General features: G+C 36.5%; 1 protein-coding gene and 1 long non-coding RNA gene across 10 annotated transcripts in view; one reads left to right on the top strand and one right to left on the bottom strand.

The window, feature by feature from the left end:
* LOC116741941 overlaps nucleotides 1–15,823 on the bottom strand; it is a 453,695-nt gene that overhangs the window by 170,966 nt on the left and 266,906 nt on the right. The gene's annotated exons all lie outside the window — the stretch shown is intronic.
* Nucleotides 1–15,823, top strand: part of RNLS (renalase, FAD dependent amine oxidase) — a 272,676-nt gene that overhangs the window by 171,417 nt on the left and 85,436 nt on the right. For 2 of the 4 annotated variants that reach the window (XM_032609121.1, XM_032609120.1), the window contains exon 5: nucleotides 11,485–11,541. The exons of the other annotated variants lie outside the window; for them this stretch is intronic. In XM_032609121.1, coding sequence (XP_032465012.1) covers nucleotides 11,485–11,541 — 57 coding nt within the window. The remainder of the gene's footprint in view (nucleotides 1–11,484; nucleotides 11,542–15,823) is intronic. 4 annotated transcript variants of the gene reach the window in all.

The raw sequence follows: 15,823 nt of genomic DNA, 5'->3' as shown, positions 1-15,823 counted from the left end.
CAAGAATCTGATGAGGGGTATGTACACGCACACACATGTAGATATAGCATTTTAAGATCCCATGAAGTAAGCAGTTGTAGAGCAAAGAAAAGAAGTGGAAACTATGCCCTGAACTAGTCTTTAAATAACAACCTCATCATTTCCAGCTTCAGTTTCCTCATATGTAAAATTATGCAACTTGAATTTCCTTATCTCTTTTTTTAAACTTTTTATTTTATATTGGAGTATAGTTGATTAACAGTGTTATGATAGTTTCAGGTATACAGAAAAGTGATTCAGTTATACATATACATGTATCTATTCTTTTTAAAATTCTTTTCCCATTTAGGTTGTTACATAATATTAAGCAGAGTTCCCTGTACTATATACAGTAGGTCCTTGTTGGTTGTCCATTCTAAATATAGCAGTGTGTAAAGTCAGACAAAGAGAAATATCATATGATACCGCTTATAAGTGGAATCTAAAAAGAAATGGTACAAATGAACTTATAAAACAGAAACACCCTCACAGACTTAGAGAATGAACTTATGGTTACCAGGGGGGAAGAGATAATTAGGGAGTTTGGGTAATGTCCCTTCATCTCTAAGACTTTTTGACCACCTTTTTTCTGATGCTCATGGAAAGCTTTTTATTACACTCCTGGAGTAGTAATGATACAGTCTCTCAAGACAAACTTAGATTAACAGAAGACCCAACTGTAAGCCTTCTGTGTATCTTTCCAAATGGATTCAGAATACTTGCTTCATGGTAACCAGACATCAAAAAATAAACTAACAGAACTAAACTCCTTACAGTTTCTTTAAAGTGGAAGGTGTGTGTACATAGAATCAGCCTAAATAAGAAAATGACATGTTATTTGTATTAATTTCTGTAGATAGAAAGTATTTTCTATATCTTTAATTTTGGCATAGATGTGACTGTGGAGACTGTTTTCCTTTGTTATGAAATATAAAATGAGAAGATCAAAATAAGGTCAGAATTCTCAGTTGCTGACCTATTAAACCCAAATTATGAGTAGAAGATATTGACATGGGAAAACTTTGTAACTGTCTGCAAAAGGAATAGAAAATAGAATGGGTCAGATCTGACCAGATAAATTGTCTGAAACATATCTGAACATGAGAATTGGAGACAAAGCAAAAGAGTCTGATTTGCCGACCAAAAAAACCACTGAAGCACCGAAAGGAGCTATCTGAAAGAGGAAGGAAGAGGCCCTTAAGGTTAAATGGAAAATATGCCCCCCACCATTTCACCTCAGTGATGCTTAAGAGTTTGGGCCAAGCTCCAAATAGAGCAGTGAACATTTGGTCAGCTACTTGGAAGAAGACCATAAATACAAAGCAGAGATGGTGTGAGATCAGGTTGATGTAAGATCAAGTCAGTATAATACCAAGTAGGTGGAAACCCTTAAACGTGGGCTCATTTTAAAGTGAGGGAAGGGAACACACTGCCATTCACTGCTGTTTTCACAATGCCAAAAGCAATGTTGGTACACAGATACTTAGTATTTGTAGAATGAATGAGTGAGTGAATGTCAGGCAATGTTGGGAATGGAGATCTAGTTTGTATGTGAGGAAAAAACTGCAGGTCAGCAAAAGCTATTACCAGAACTGTAACATAATATGTAGATTAGTGAAGGGGAGTGGAGCAGAAGAAGAAGATCAAGGAAAGAAAAAGACACTGCCAGAGCAGAAGGATTTGGGAGCATTGTAACTGGAAGCATTTGAATGGGAACCAGGCGATCTTTGTCTTCAACCTCCACCGTGGTACATTATGTGACCTCAGGTGAAGGATCTGGCTTTATATTTTCTTCTTAATAACAGGAGTTGACATTTTCTCCCCCCTTTAAAGGAACCAAAGAGATTCCTCAAACACCGTAGTGAATGAATATTCTTCTCGGGCTGGACATCATCAACAGATCTGTGTCCAAAATATAGACTTTATTTTACTTTTTAAATTAACTTTATTGGAGTATAGTTGCTTTACAATGCTGTATTCGTTTTTGCTGTATAGCAAAGTGAATCAGTTATACATACACATATATCCCCTCTTTTTTGGATTTCCTTCCCATTTAGGTCACCACAGAGCATTGAGTAAAGTTCCCTGTGCTATACAGTAGGTTCTCATTAGTTATCTATTTTATACATAGCAGTGTATATATGTCAACCCCAATCTTCCAGTTCATCCTACCCCCCTTCCCCCCCTTGGTATCCATAACTTTATTCTCTACAGCTGTGTCTGTATTTCTACTTTGCAAATAAGTTCATCTGTACCATTTTTCTAGATTCCACATATAAGCGACATTATACAATATTTGATTTTCTCTTTCTGACCTACTTCACTCTGTATGACAGTCTCTAGGTCTATCTACATCTCTGCAGATGGCACTTTTCATTCCTTTTTATGGCTGAGTAATATTCCATTGTATATACACACCATATCTTCTTTATCCATTCCTCTGTCGATGGACATTTAGCTTGCTTTCACGTCCTGGCTATTGTAGATAGTGCTGCAATGAATAGTGCTGGGCATATACCTGGAGAAGACCATAATTCAAAAAGATACATGCAACCCAAAACATAGATTTTAAATATTTCTAGTTTTTCTTCAGAATCAGTTGTAAAGAAGAAAGTTTATTCATTCCACAGACACTTAGAGAGCACCCACTGTTTAACAGATACCTTTCTAAGCATGGGTAAAGATTTTTATATGTCACGTAGTTCAGTAGTTTGAGGTATAATCTACAGAGAGTAATTGGGAAGCTACAGAATATTTAAGATTATTTTCATTATTGCTAAGTGTCTTGAGAGAGTGGTTCTTCCCATACCACCTCACCCCCCATTAATCTCTCTTCCCTGTGCCATCTGATCTCAAGCCTCCTTGCTCCAAGGAAACTACCCTTCTCTAGGGTCATCCATGACTCTCTAATCCTTTGGATGTTGTTCAGGTCTTTCTTCTTTTAATTTCTGTTGAGGCATTTGATATTATTGATCATTCTATTTGTCAAAACTCCCACCTTCCCTGGTCTTCTTATCAATGGTGTAGTATTTCCTAAAACTTTATAAAGTGAGCTTGGAGCCACAGAGATAGGAGTGCAAATCTCATGTTTGTCGTCTTGTAAACCTGAGCAAATTATTTAACCAAGTTAGTTTCTTCGTCTGTAAAATGAGGTGCTTGTAGTTTCATTCAACATCCTCCTTATTTTATTGTTGTAAGGATTTCACGAAGGTAAAGCATCATGCCTGGTACATACTAGAATAATAAGATCAACATAAGAGTTCTATTTTCATTCCCCTTCCCTCCATCTGCACTACTACTATCTTACTTCAGGTCCTTCTCGTCTCCTCCCTGAAATATTTGAATGGCCTCTCAACAGTTCCCCTGTCTTACGTCTCTCATTGATTCCATTTTATTTCTCACTTGCAGACTTTCTGAAATGCAAATCTGATTATACCACATTCCTTCTTAAAATTCTTCAGTGGAACAAAGTCCAGACTCCTAAGCATGGTGTGACCCAGGTTCATCTCTCCAGCATCATTAACCATAACAGCCTCCCACACCCTTCATTTTGGCCATGTTGAACTACCTGTAGTTTCCAGAGCACTCTGTATGCTCACACACCTCTGTGCCTTTGCACATGACTTTTGCTCTACTTGGAAAGACTTTTCCCTCTTTTTCTGCCTGGATAACTTCTGTGTGTTCTTCATATTCAGCTCATCATTACATCTTTTAAAATTTTTCTTAAGGCAGATAGTTAGTTCTCCCTCTGACGTGCTTCAGTATTATCTAATTCATACATTGTGTTTTACCTGTTAATTTTGCTTGTCTTCCTAACTGAGTATGCACTCCATGAGGGACTGTATCTGTGTCCCATTTTTTTCATAGGGCCTGGCACCTAGAACGATCAATACATGTTTGTTGACCTAATTACGTAAACAATGAGTTTCAGTGTTTTGGCAGGAATGGAAGTGAAAAAAAAAAAAAAGGAAAGAAAACAAAGCATGGAGTTTGAGCCAGTATGAAGTATGTATGTGAAAATGTATCAACCAGGAGTAAGTAGGCAGATTTGCAAAATCAATGATGAAGGTGGTGTGAAACAGAATTAGAGTCCGCCTAACAACAAACACACGTGCAACATATATTTTCCCCATGGTCCAGTGAGGAAACAAATTCTACCTTTTCAAAAGCAAGGAATGAATAGGGGTATATATAAGTTCTAGAACATGGAACAATGATTAAATGTTCATACCTAAATTATTGGGAGCACTTATATGTGGAATCTAAAATACCTGAACTCATACATACAGAAAACAGATTAGTGGTTGCTAGGGTGGATGGTGGGGCGTGGGTGAAATGAGTGAAGGTGATCAAAAGGTACAGATTTCTAGTTATAACTAAGTCCTGGGGATGGAATGTACAGCATGGTGACTGTAGTTGACATACTTTATTGTATATTTGAAAGAAGCTAAGAGAGTACATTTTAAAATTTATCATAAGAAAAAAATTATAACTATGTAACATAACCAATACTAACTAAACTTATTGTAATCATCTCATAATTTATACATATATCAAATCACTGCGTTGTACACCTAAAACTAATACAATGTTATATACCAATTATATCTCAATAAAACTGGAAAAAGAAATTTTAAGAGAAAAAAGTCTTTGAATTTTTACTCCTATGCCCTTAAATTTGGCATAGAACCTTTCCTGTATTCTCCACTGTTTCATGAATATTGCCATTATATAGACCAAAAGTTGGCAAACTACAGCTTATGGGCCAAATCCAGCCAGGCTTCTGCTTCTGCAAATAAAGCCGTATTGGAACACAGACACACTCATTCATTTATGTATTGTCTGTGACTGCTTTCATGCTATAATGTCAAAGTTGAGTCCTTGCAACAGAGTCTGTATGGCACACAAAGTCTGAAATATTTACGATCTGTCCCTTTACAGAAAAAGTTTGCTGACCTTTGATATGGCAGTAGATATTAAGACAAATATCAATAAGTGAAGCCTGCTCTTCAGAGTGTAGAACCCAGAGCTACTGCGCTGACAGACTTCCAGGTAATTTCTCTTAAAAAACGAAAGCTAAAAAGTTTTGAAAACAAAAAGCTGTCAGCTATCAAAAATGAATTTCAACTCCACCAGCAATTTTTCAAACAACTAACTGACAGAGTTCCTTCAGTTTGGAAGCTTAAAGTAAAGGGCATTTTATATGCATAGTAAGTGATTAATTTGACTCTGTTGCTTTATTTAATCACTTGAATATCATAAGTGACATTCATTGTCAGATATAGGGGAGATGGCCTGCAGTCTAGAATTGATTTCTTATGAGAAAGTGGAGAGTGAGATACAAAATCACTAAGTCAGAGGCTCTAATGACTCATAAAATCTTTCTGGGCTCTATTTAAATCATTTGAAACTGAAATTAATGATTCATATATGTGATGGCTCTTGCAGAAGTAAGAAAGAAATTGTGATTCATCTAATATTAGTACATGAACTTTGTTCTTATGGCACAGGGTGGAGAAATGTATTTCAAATGCCTTGAGATGCGTGTTCTTGCACATGTTCTTTTTCCTGATTTTGGATCCCAAATGGAAAATAAGGCTAATTAAATTACTTCCTAATCGCATTACTCTGAAAATGTTCACAAACAATACCTGAAACTGAGAAGTCATTCCTGATCCCTCTGATTGGAAATGGTGGTATCAGTGAACATTCAACAAATGACTAAATGACCTTGTGTATAGATTCTTATTTGTTTTTATCCATACCATATGTGTAAATAATTTTACATAGTAGATAATTTCTTGAACCGTTGAACAATTTGGTGTAAAGTAACATTTTTGTAAATTGAATTTTATTTTATTTATTAATTGTATTCTCAGAAATGGGTCTCCACTATGGTTTTTTCTCCTCAATGCATTATCAAAACACACATATACATGCGTGCACACACACACACACACACACACACAATTAAAACAAATCATACTTTTCATAAAGAAATAATTTACCAATAAGCCAACTCAAATCCTTTTTGGAACAAGGAAAGTTATAAAAGTAACTATTGAACAATAAGCCAAAAAGAATTTTCCAAATAAAAAATTTACATTATGTAAAACACCAAATTGAAAATTCAGTATTATTCAGTATCTAAAATGTGGAAAGGGAGAAGTTTCATCTCACTGCATAAAGCTTACAGGTTAAAGAAAAAAGAAATGGAAAAGAAAAACTTTCACATCTAAGTGAACAACTCTTTTCCTTGTAAGTCACCACGATTATCTTTTTAAGATGTATTTTGGCCACTTTCCAGACACCCTTACCTGAGGTGCTGAAGGTATAGTTTAAACACATTAAACAATTGCATTTATGTGATATGTGTACATCTCTTTAACAGCTGGCCTCTTCTTTCATCTTTTTTGAGCTAGCACTGGAAGTAGGGGGCAGAGGTAAAGGCAAGTATGAAAAAAATTCAGCAAAGCAGTAGAGAGGACAGAAGAGCCAAAGTTCATACTAATAGCTATTTCCTTAGATGGAAGCATTTTATGCTGTGTGTTAACCAAGTCTGCAAGTCAGGTCACCAATGTCATTCATGTTTTGCCCACAAAAAAACAGATTTCCCTGTATTACAGAGTATTACAAATACTAAAACTGAAATCAGAGTGCTCTAAAAATGACTTTCAAAGCAGGGGCATGGCTGTCCTTTTTAGCCCCAGTAATTATGATCCCCTTGGTTAGGCCAGCAGCTGTAGCAGGGCAGTGGCAGGCACCATGAAGACTAGAACCGTGCATTTGCATTTTGTTCCTAGCACTTAATAAATATTTGTTGACCTACTAAAGAAGCTAAAGTTGGCCTTTCTTCATTTATTTACACTAACTCCTGCTATTTTCCCTCCATTTTCCTCATATGATGATGTCACCTATTATCTTTTTTGTTTTTTTTGCGGTACGCGGGCCTCTCACTGTTGTGGCCTCTCCTGTTGCGGAGCACAGGCTCCGGACGTGCAGGCTCAGCGGCCATGGCTCATAGGCCCAGCCGCTCCGCGGCATGTGGGATCCTCCTGGACCGGGGCACGAACCCACGTCCCCTGCATCGTCAGGTGGACTCTCAACCACTGCACCACCAGGGAAGTCCAATCACCTATTATCTTAATTCTCACGCCCCTCTCCTCCTCTGCACTAGTAGTATTTGTTCTCTCCTAACACATCAGTCATATATAACACAGTCATCTCTCTTTCTCTTACCCTCTCAGCCATAAAGGAACCTAAGAGAGTGTAACTGTAGAAAAAAGAATCACAAATCAAACTAAATCAGCAATGAAAACCATAAGCCAGCCTTTCTGTGTTGCATTTGTATAACAAAAGGTTTTTTTTCACATGTACAACATAATGATTTGATATTTTCATAGATTATACCCCATACAAAGTTAATATGATATTATTGACTATATGCTCTGTGCTGTGCTGTACATTACATCCCTATGACTATGTTGCATTTTTTCTTGGGGAGAGGAACTGGATACTCAAGAGGATGGAGATTATGTTCTTTTATTGGCAGTGGGCTGGCATATTCCACGTGCACCTAAAGCTAAATAAGAACTTTTTGATGTTGACAATTATGATAGTTCAAGGGAGCAGGAAATTGAAAGAATCGGAGAAGGAAATGAGGCCTGATCTATGTCTGCCAGATTTGTATCTGCAGTCCACACCAAAGCAATTATTTTCACCCACATCTATGAGATTTGGAAGTAAATCACTAGACATGCATCATTTAGTTATCCTCACAACTTCAAGAAGCCTACACTAAAATCATCTCAAGGTAGTCAGTTGCCTTCCCGGTGCTTAAAGATCTCCAGAGAAGAAACATTTCCAATTTCCCAGGTGCCAGGGAGTTTTTCCTAAACCTAACTATAATTCTTTCTTCTGTAATATAAGCCCTGACTCTGCCCAGCTGACTAAAACAGCTCCTTATCTTCATCTGGATAATATTTCTTTGCCTTTTTGAAGGTTGTTATTATAGCTTCCCTCTACTCCAGCATTCTTTTCCCTGGGCCAACTGATCCTAATTCCCTTAGCTTTGCCTATTTCGTAACCCTTTCAATGCTTGTATGTTTGTGTTTTGGATAATCCCAAGTATACTGGATTTTACTAAAATTACCCAAGAATAAACTAGATGGAATTGGGGTGATGCTGAGTTAAGTGTCCAGGTTATCTCATGGTTTCTCTTTACTATGTTACTTATGTACCTTGTGTTATCAAGCTTGAGTTTTCCGTTGTAGCACCAGTTTGCTTCTTCCTGATAAGATCAGGATTTGTTATGATCTTCAGATTTTTCTCTTTAAACTTGAGTTGAATTTTCCCCTTTCTCTAATTCAAAATTATGCTTCCTTCTCTGGGTAAATTACTGTTCCATTTTGAATATTATTTGGCCCATGACTTAAGGGTTTAGAAAATAGTTTTAAACTCCTTCCTATCTGTTTTTAGGAAAATCCTTTCATAGTTTTTCAGAATAAAATGTCCAAAAAAAAAAAAAAATAGAGATAGCAGAGGTCTGAACTGCAGAAAAGGTTAAGTCCAACTCCTTCATTATACAGATGATGAAACTAAGACTTAGAATGATTAAACAGTTTGTGCCAGGTCACAGAGATTCCCAGGGGCAGAGGCAGGGTAGAAACCAAGGTCACACGATTCTCGGTTGCATGCCCTTTCTACAACTCACTGAAGCCTTTAAACCTGCCTTATGTTACACTAACAAAGTTTCCAAGTAAGACTGCCAAATGAGAAAGGTATGGAAATTGTAAATTTGAAGGAATTTAATAGAAAATTGCTTTTATTGTAAATTACACAATGTTACTAATGAATAGTATAGGCATTACAAACTAGAATTCTATCCTGTGTTATACTGGAAGACTTTATGTGTTTCAGTTAGCCAGAAAAAAAAAAAATCTACAAGCACTCTTCAATTAATCAAAATAGGTTCTCCCCACTGACCTTTTATTTTTAAATTTTTATGATATAAATCTGCAAATGTATATAAATGTAGAGAGTGTAGAATAGTGAATCCAGATTCAGCAATCATTAGTACATGGTCATACTTGTTTATCTAGGTCCCCATGTCCCCCACAATTATTTTATGGAAATCTCAGGCATCTTGTTGTTTTATCTGTATTTCAGTGTGAATTTCTTTAAAGCCATAAACACAATAGTTAAATACACCCACAAATATTAACAATAATTTCTAAATATCAACTATCCTGCCAATAATTAGTTAATATTATCAAATAGCTAGTCAATGTTCATATTTCCCTAATTTTCATATCTGTGTATGTGTAACAGTTTGTGTGTTTGATCGAGATCAAAATAAGAGTTTACACTATAACTGCAATTGCAATATGAGCAATGGATTTATGTCTCTTAAGTTCCTTTTAATCCTTTCTTTTTCTCCCTTGCCTTTTTTTTGTTGAGGAAACCAGGGGTTGTTTATCCTTTATAGTTTCTACGGTCTGCATTTTGCTGAATGCTTCTCCATGGTGTTACTTAACATGTTCATGTGAAGCCAGTATTTCCTATAAATTGATGGGTAGATAGAGAAGGTTGATCATATTCAGATCATACTCAGATTCATATTTAGAGAAGATCACTTAGTAAGTGATACCGTATTCTTCTATCAGGAGGTAAGCTCTTGTCGACTATTAATGATCATTGCCAAGATCCATTAATTCATTAGAGATTTTTAAAAATGTGATATTTTAGTCTATTGGCTAGATTATTTCTAAGGAAAATTCAATTCATTAACTAGTGGGCTGCTCATCATTACTTGTGTCAATATCTCTTCAATAATTGCTTATCTAAACCTTCTTCTCTTAGACATCACTCAGTAAAAGTGTAGGTAATTAATATTTTCTGAGTTCTCAAATGTTCATCACAGTTTGTATATGGCCTTTTTACTTGAAAATCATTTTGGCTGGTTATAAAATCCGTGGCTCACATTTTTCTTCCTTTGAGTGTTTTAATGTGATACCCCATTGTCTTCTGCATAAAATATTGCTGTCAAAGAGTCTGATAATAATCTGAGCTTCTTTTCTTTATAATTGACTTGGTCTTTTTGTTTGGATACTCAAAAGATTTATTTTTTTAAAGAAACTTTTAGCTTTAAGACGATTAAAGTCCCAAAGTTTTACTAGAATATATCTCAGCAATGGCTGTTCTTGGTTGATTGTTCCAGGGACATGATGCACTCTTTCAATATATAGTTTTGATCATATTTTTTTAAAAAAACTATGTTTAGTATTTGTTCTATTCGTTGCTCTGGTTTTCTTCCTCTGGAACTTCCATCATATAACTCTCTGGCCTGTTTGTATCATCTGTAGGGAAATTATTCTGCCTCTTCTCATTTGTCTTATTGTTGTATGAACAGAACGTTGTATGAACAGTTTTATTCTGCTTAGTTTCAGTGAATGAGATTTCCTATACTTTGAGAAGGGAGGTGTGAGGCAAAATAGATTTTGAGAAGCTCCTTCTTTTGAAAGGTGTGATCAAAAATATGTCCTCATACTTTCTGAGATCTGCTTCCTCTGCTCTCTATCCCACTTTTGACTGGCCCTTTTCTTTCCTCTATCCTTTTGCTCCAGTGTGTTCAATGGGTTCTCCTCCCAAAACTTTCTCTATAGTGTGAGACTCTGTCTTATTAGGTAGCTTTGGTTTGTTAATTTTGAGAATTTATATGGCCCAGACGGGTCCATCACCTTCAGATCTAATGAATCACAGATGCTTTGCACTAGCTATGAATTGGATTATGCAGAGCACTCTCCCGGTTTCAGCAGCCATGTATGAGGATTTGTGTGATACTTTGTCACTTCATTTTGTTTGAGATGTTGTCTGCAGGCTTTTAATTTTTCTACCCTACTTGTTTTATTTTTATAGAACATAATTACTTCTGTGCTGTATCTGCCCAGAATCCCCCCTGCATTATCTTTTAAAAAATAAGCAAATCAGCATCAAAAAGGTGATGCAAAACACCATCTTATATGGTATTTCCTAGGGCCTGGCCATATTCAATTATATCTCTGACACCTTTTATCCTATAGCAGAACTGTTAGAGAATTGCTCATGATAATCGTGATTCTTGAGCAATGCAGAATCTTGAATTATCAGGAAAAAAGAATCTCTGCCTAACTTTTAGTTTACTAGAGAATTCATTCAATTAGACCCCCCCATTCCAGTGTGTGGTGTTTTGACAGTCTGAGACTGTGAATGCTAAAGGTATTTGATTTCTGTCCAACTATTCCAATATTTTCTGGGACCAAATTCCAAACATATGATTAAAAAACCTGTCTCAATATTTATTATGGCTAATTTACTGAGAATGGATAAATTATTTGGTATTACTATATTTAGAAAGAATTTATATCCTTCTGGTTTATGGAAAGCATGTTGATTTTTATTTATGTTCTTGTTGCATTGATTTTTCAGTTTATTTTCTCAGAATAATCAGAAGTACACTTCTGCTAACTGATGTCTCTCCTAAAGGTAAAATTTACCTTACAAGTCCATGGTAGTCTTTGGGTGATGGGGAAAGAGGGAAAAAAGTTGGGGGAAGTCCTGGAATTTAACATCTAGAATAATTTGAATTCTTGTTTTCTGAAGGAAAATTAAAACATTTTGTTAAAGGACAGGATTGAATGCTATTTAAATATGATAATATTCAAGAAGTAAAATTCAAGAAATTATATTAAATAGCACACTGAGAAATTTGATTTACATATCCATATTTGTAAAAAAAATCAAATGTTCTTCCAAACAAATCTAGGTCACATAGAACCATTGGGATAACTCTCAAAAATTGAGAGAGCAGGATATTTCCACAAGCAGCAAAAGTCCTGAATGAGTAAAATTTAATTCAAGCCTGTTCTTAATGAGCAGCGATTACTTGGGTACTTACAATGACCATTGATAATCAACTGTTAACTCATTCATTCAAAATACATGTGTTTTTATGCCTTTTATATGCCAAACATTTTGCTTAACACATATGTAGATTAACATTATATTGTCCCTGCTTTAAGAAACATGGTCTAGTAGGATAACCAAATATGTAAACAGATTAATAAAATACCAAGTGATATGTGTCAAAATAGAAGTGCTATAGCAGTAAAGAGGATAGAGATGTCACTTTTTCATAGAGAAGCTGTGAAAGGATTTACAGAGAGGTCATTAATAAGGACCTGAAAGATTGGGAGTGTGACAAAGAGAGGAGAGTATGTTTATGGAGGGAGCAATATACACAAAGACATGAAAGGATGACAAAGCATGGCATAAAGTTCAGTGTGGCTAGATCAGAGAATCCAAGGGGAAGAGATAAAGCTGCAAAGGGAGGGTGGAGGAAAATTGGGATTCCTCTACATCATTCTAAGGAGCTGTGATCTTATAGATTGGTGGTTCCTAATTCAATCAAACCCTTTAGTATGCTGAATAATGGACACCTAAATATATCAGGTTCTAATCCCTGGAACTTGTAAATGTTATAAGGAAAAAGAATTTTTGCAGACATGCTTAAGTTAAGTCTTTAGATGAAGAGTTTACCCTGAATTATCTGGTGGACCCTAAATCAAATCACAAGTGCCTTTATAAGAGAGATGCAGGGACAGATTTACCACAAAACACAGAAGAGGAGGAGGCACTGTGACCACAGAGGCAGAGATTAGAGTGATGCAAGTTTAAGTCAAGGAACATTGTGTTGGCAGCCACCAGAACCTGAAAGAGGCAAGGAACAGCTTCTCTCCTAGAGCCTCTGGAGAGAGCACAGCCTTGCCAACAACTTGATTTTGGCCCAGCGAGACTGATTTCAAACCTGTAGCCTCCAGAACTGTAAGAAAGTAAAGTTCTGTTATATAAGCCACCAAGCTTGGGGTAATTTGTTACAGCAGCCATAGGAAACTAATATCAACCCAGTGTCCTCTTTTTTTAATTGAGATATAATTCACATATCATAAAATTCACCCTTTAAGGTTTACAATTTAGTGTTTTTAGTACCTTCACAAAGTTGTGTTTTCTTTTTTTTTTTTTTTTTTTTTTCGGTACGCGGGCCTCTCACCGTTGTGGCCTCTCCCACTGCGGAGCACAGGCTCCGGACGCACAGGCTCAGCGGCCATGGCTCACGGGCCCAGCCGCTCCGCGGCATGTGGGATCTTCCCGGACCGGGGCACGAACCTGTGTCCCCTGCATCGGCAGGCGGACTCTCAACCACTGCGCCACCAGGGAAGCCCCAAAGTTGTGTTTTGACTTGCAACCATCACCTCTATCTAATTCCAGAACATTTTCATACTCTGAAAAGAAACTCTATGCCCATTAATGGTCACTCCCCATTCCCACCTCTGGCAACTATTAATCTTCTTTCTGTTTCTGTGTGTTTACCTATTCCAGACATTTTATATAAGTGGCATCATACAATTTGTGGACTTTTGTGTCAGCCTGTTTTTCAGTTAGTAATATTTTCAAGGATCATCCATGTTGTAGCATGACTTCATTCTTTTTTCTGGCTGGATAATATTCCATTCATCAGTTGTTTATCATTCATCACTTGATCCACATTTTGATTGCTTCAGTATTTTGGCCATTATGAATAATACTGCTATGAACATTCATATACAAATTTTTGTGTAGACATATATTTTCAATTGTCTTGGGTACACACCTACAAGTGGAATTGCTAAGTCATATCTAACACTATGTATAATTTTTTAAGAACTGCCAAATTGGTTTCCAAATGCATTTCACCATTTTACATTCCCAACAGCAAAGTATGAAGGTTTCAGTGCTGCTACATCCTTGTCAATGCTTGTTACTGTCCCTTTTTTATGACCATCCTAGGAGGTATGAAGTGGTATTATTTCATTGAGGTTTTAATTTGCATTTCCCTAATGACTAATGATGTTGACATCTTTTCATATACTTATTAGTCATTTGTACATCTTCTTTGGAAAAAATGTCTACTCAGATCATTTGTCCACTTTTTCACTGGGTTATTTATCTTATTATATTGAATTATAAGAGTTCTTTATTTTTTTAAGATAAAAGTCTATCATATATGATATGCAGATAGTTCACCATTCTGTGTGTATCTTTTCACTTTCTTGATAGTGTCCTTTGAAGCACAAAAGTTTTTCATTTTGATGAAGTCCAACTTATCTATTGTTAGTTTAGTTGCTTACACTATTAGCATCTAACAAACCATTGCCTAAGCCAAGGTCATGAAGATTTATACCTGTGTTTCCTCCTAAGACTTTATTGTTTTAGCTCTTACATTTATATCTTTGACCTGTTTGGGGTTAATTTTTGTATGGTGTGAGATAGGGGTCCAATTTGTATTAACCATGTCTTTTATTTTCTGTATTCTGATGATTCAACATCTGGGGTCTTGCTGATCCTAGAAAAATTGCCCCACCCAGGGTTAGCCAATTCTTAGAGATAATAAACAATTCAACCCTGAGTGTTCCTTTCAAATGCAAACCAACCAATCCAAAGCCCATACATTCAGCCACATCTTTCATCAGGCTCTCACACTCTGGGCTACTATTCACCTGTCTTAATTACCCCAGGGCCATGTACCATACAATTTAGGGACAGCCCCTCTGCCTCAGAGCCTGCTAAAATTATTCAAATTAGCCAGTTCTAAACCTGTTTATCCTGGTTTACCTGTTACTTACCAGAGAAACCACTATAAATGGTCTTGCCCACAATTTCCCCCTCTCCCTCTACCTCCTGACTGAACTTGATGCTTCCTCGTGTGGTACCCCATAATGTAGCATGCCCCTTTCTCTTGGGATCTGTGAGTATAACAAACTATCTGTTACAATCATCTCCTGATCTGTTGGTCTTGCCATACCTAAATAATAATAAAACCTACATTAAAACACTTCATTTTTTTGCATGTGGATATCTGATTGCCCCAACACCATTTGTTGAAAAGACCATTCTTTCTCCCATTGAATGGTCTTAGCACCTTGTCAAAATCAATTTGTCATAACATATGGATTGATTTCTGGAGTCCCTGTTCTATTTCACTGATCTATATGTCTGTCTTATGGCCAGTACCACACTGTCTTGATTACTGTAGCTCCATAGTAGGTTTTGAAATTAGGAAGTGTATCGTCTGGTTTTTTTTTTTTTTCCTTAAGATTGCATTGGCTATTCTATGTCCCTTGAATTCCCATATGAATTTTGAAGGAGTCAGCTGAGATTTTTTTTTTTTTTTTTTTTTTTGATGTACGCGGGCCTCTCACTGTTGTGGCTTCTCCCGTTGCGGAGCACAGGCTCCGGACGCGTAAGCTCAGCGGCCATGGCTCATGGGCCCAGCCTCTCCGCGGCATGTGGGATCTTCCCGGACCGGGGCACGAACCCGTGTCCCCTGCATCGGCAGGCGGACTCTCAACCACTGCGCCACCAGGGAAGCCCTCAGCTGAGATTTTGATAGAGATTATATTGAATCTGTAGATCATTGATTTTCTCTGTCATTTTTCTATTGTCTATTTTATTTCCACTCTAATATTCATCATTTTCTTCCTTCTTCTTTCTTTGGGTTTAGTTTGCTCTTCTTTTTCTAGTTTCTTAAGGTGGAAGATTAGTTTATTGATTTGGGGTCATTGTTCTTTTTAATATAGGGCTTTACAGACACAGATTTCCCTCTAAGCACTGCTTATCTGCATCCCATAAAGCTGGAAAAGTATTTTCTAATTTCCCTTATTTCTTCTTTGAGTCTTTGGTTATTTGGGTGTGCATTGTTTAATTTCCACATATTTCTGAATTTCTGTCT

The sequence above is a fragment of the Phocoena sinus genome, chromosome 16 (assembly GCF_008692025.1).
Source record: "Phocoena sinus isolate mPhoSin1 chromosome 16, mPhoSin1.pri, whole genome shotgun sequence".
NCBI classification, from domain to species: Eukaryota; Metazoa; Chordata; class Mammalia; order Artiodactyla; family Phocoenidae; genus Phocoena; species Phocoena sinus.
The sequence above is the reverse complement of the archived record's forward strand: the minus strand, read 5'-3'. Positions and strand labels throughout refer to the sequence as shown.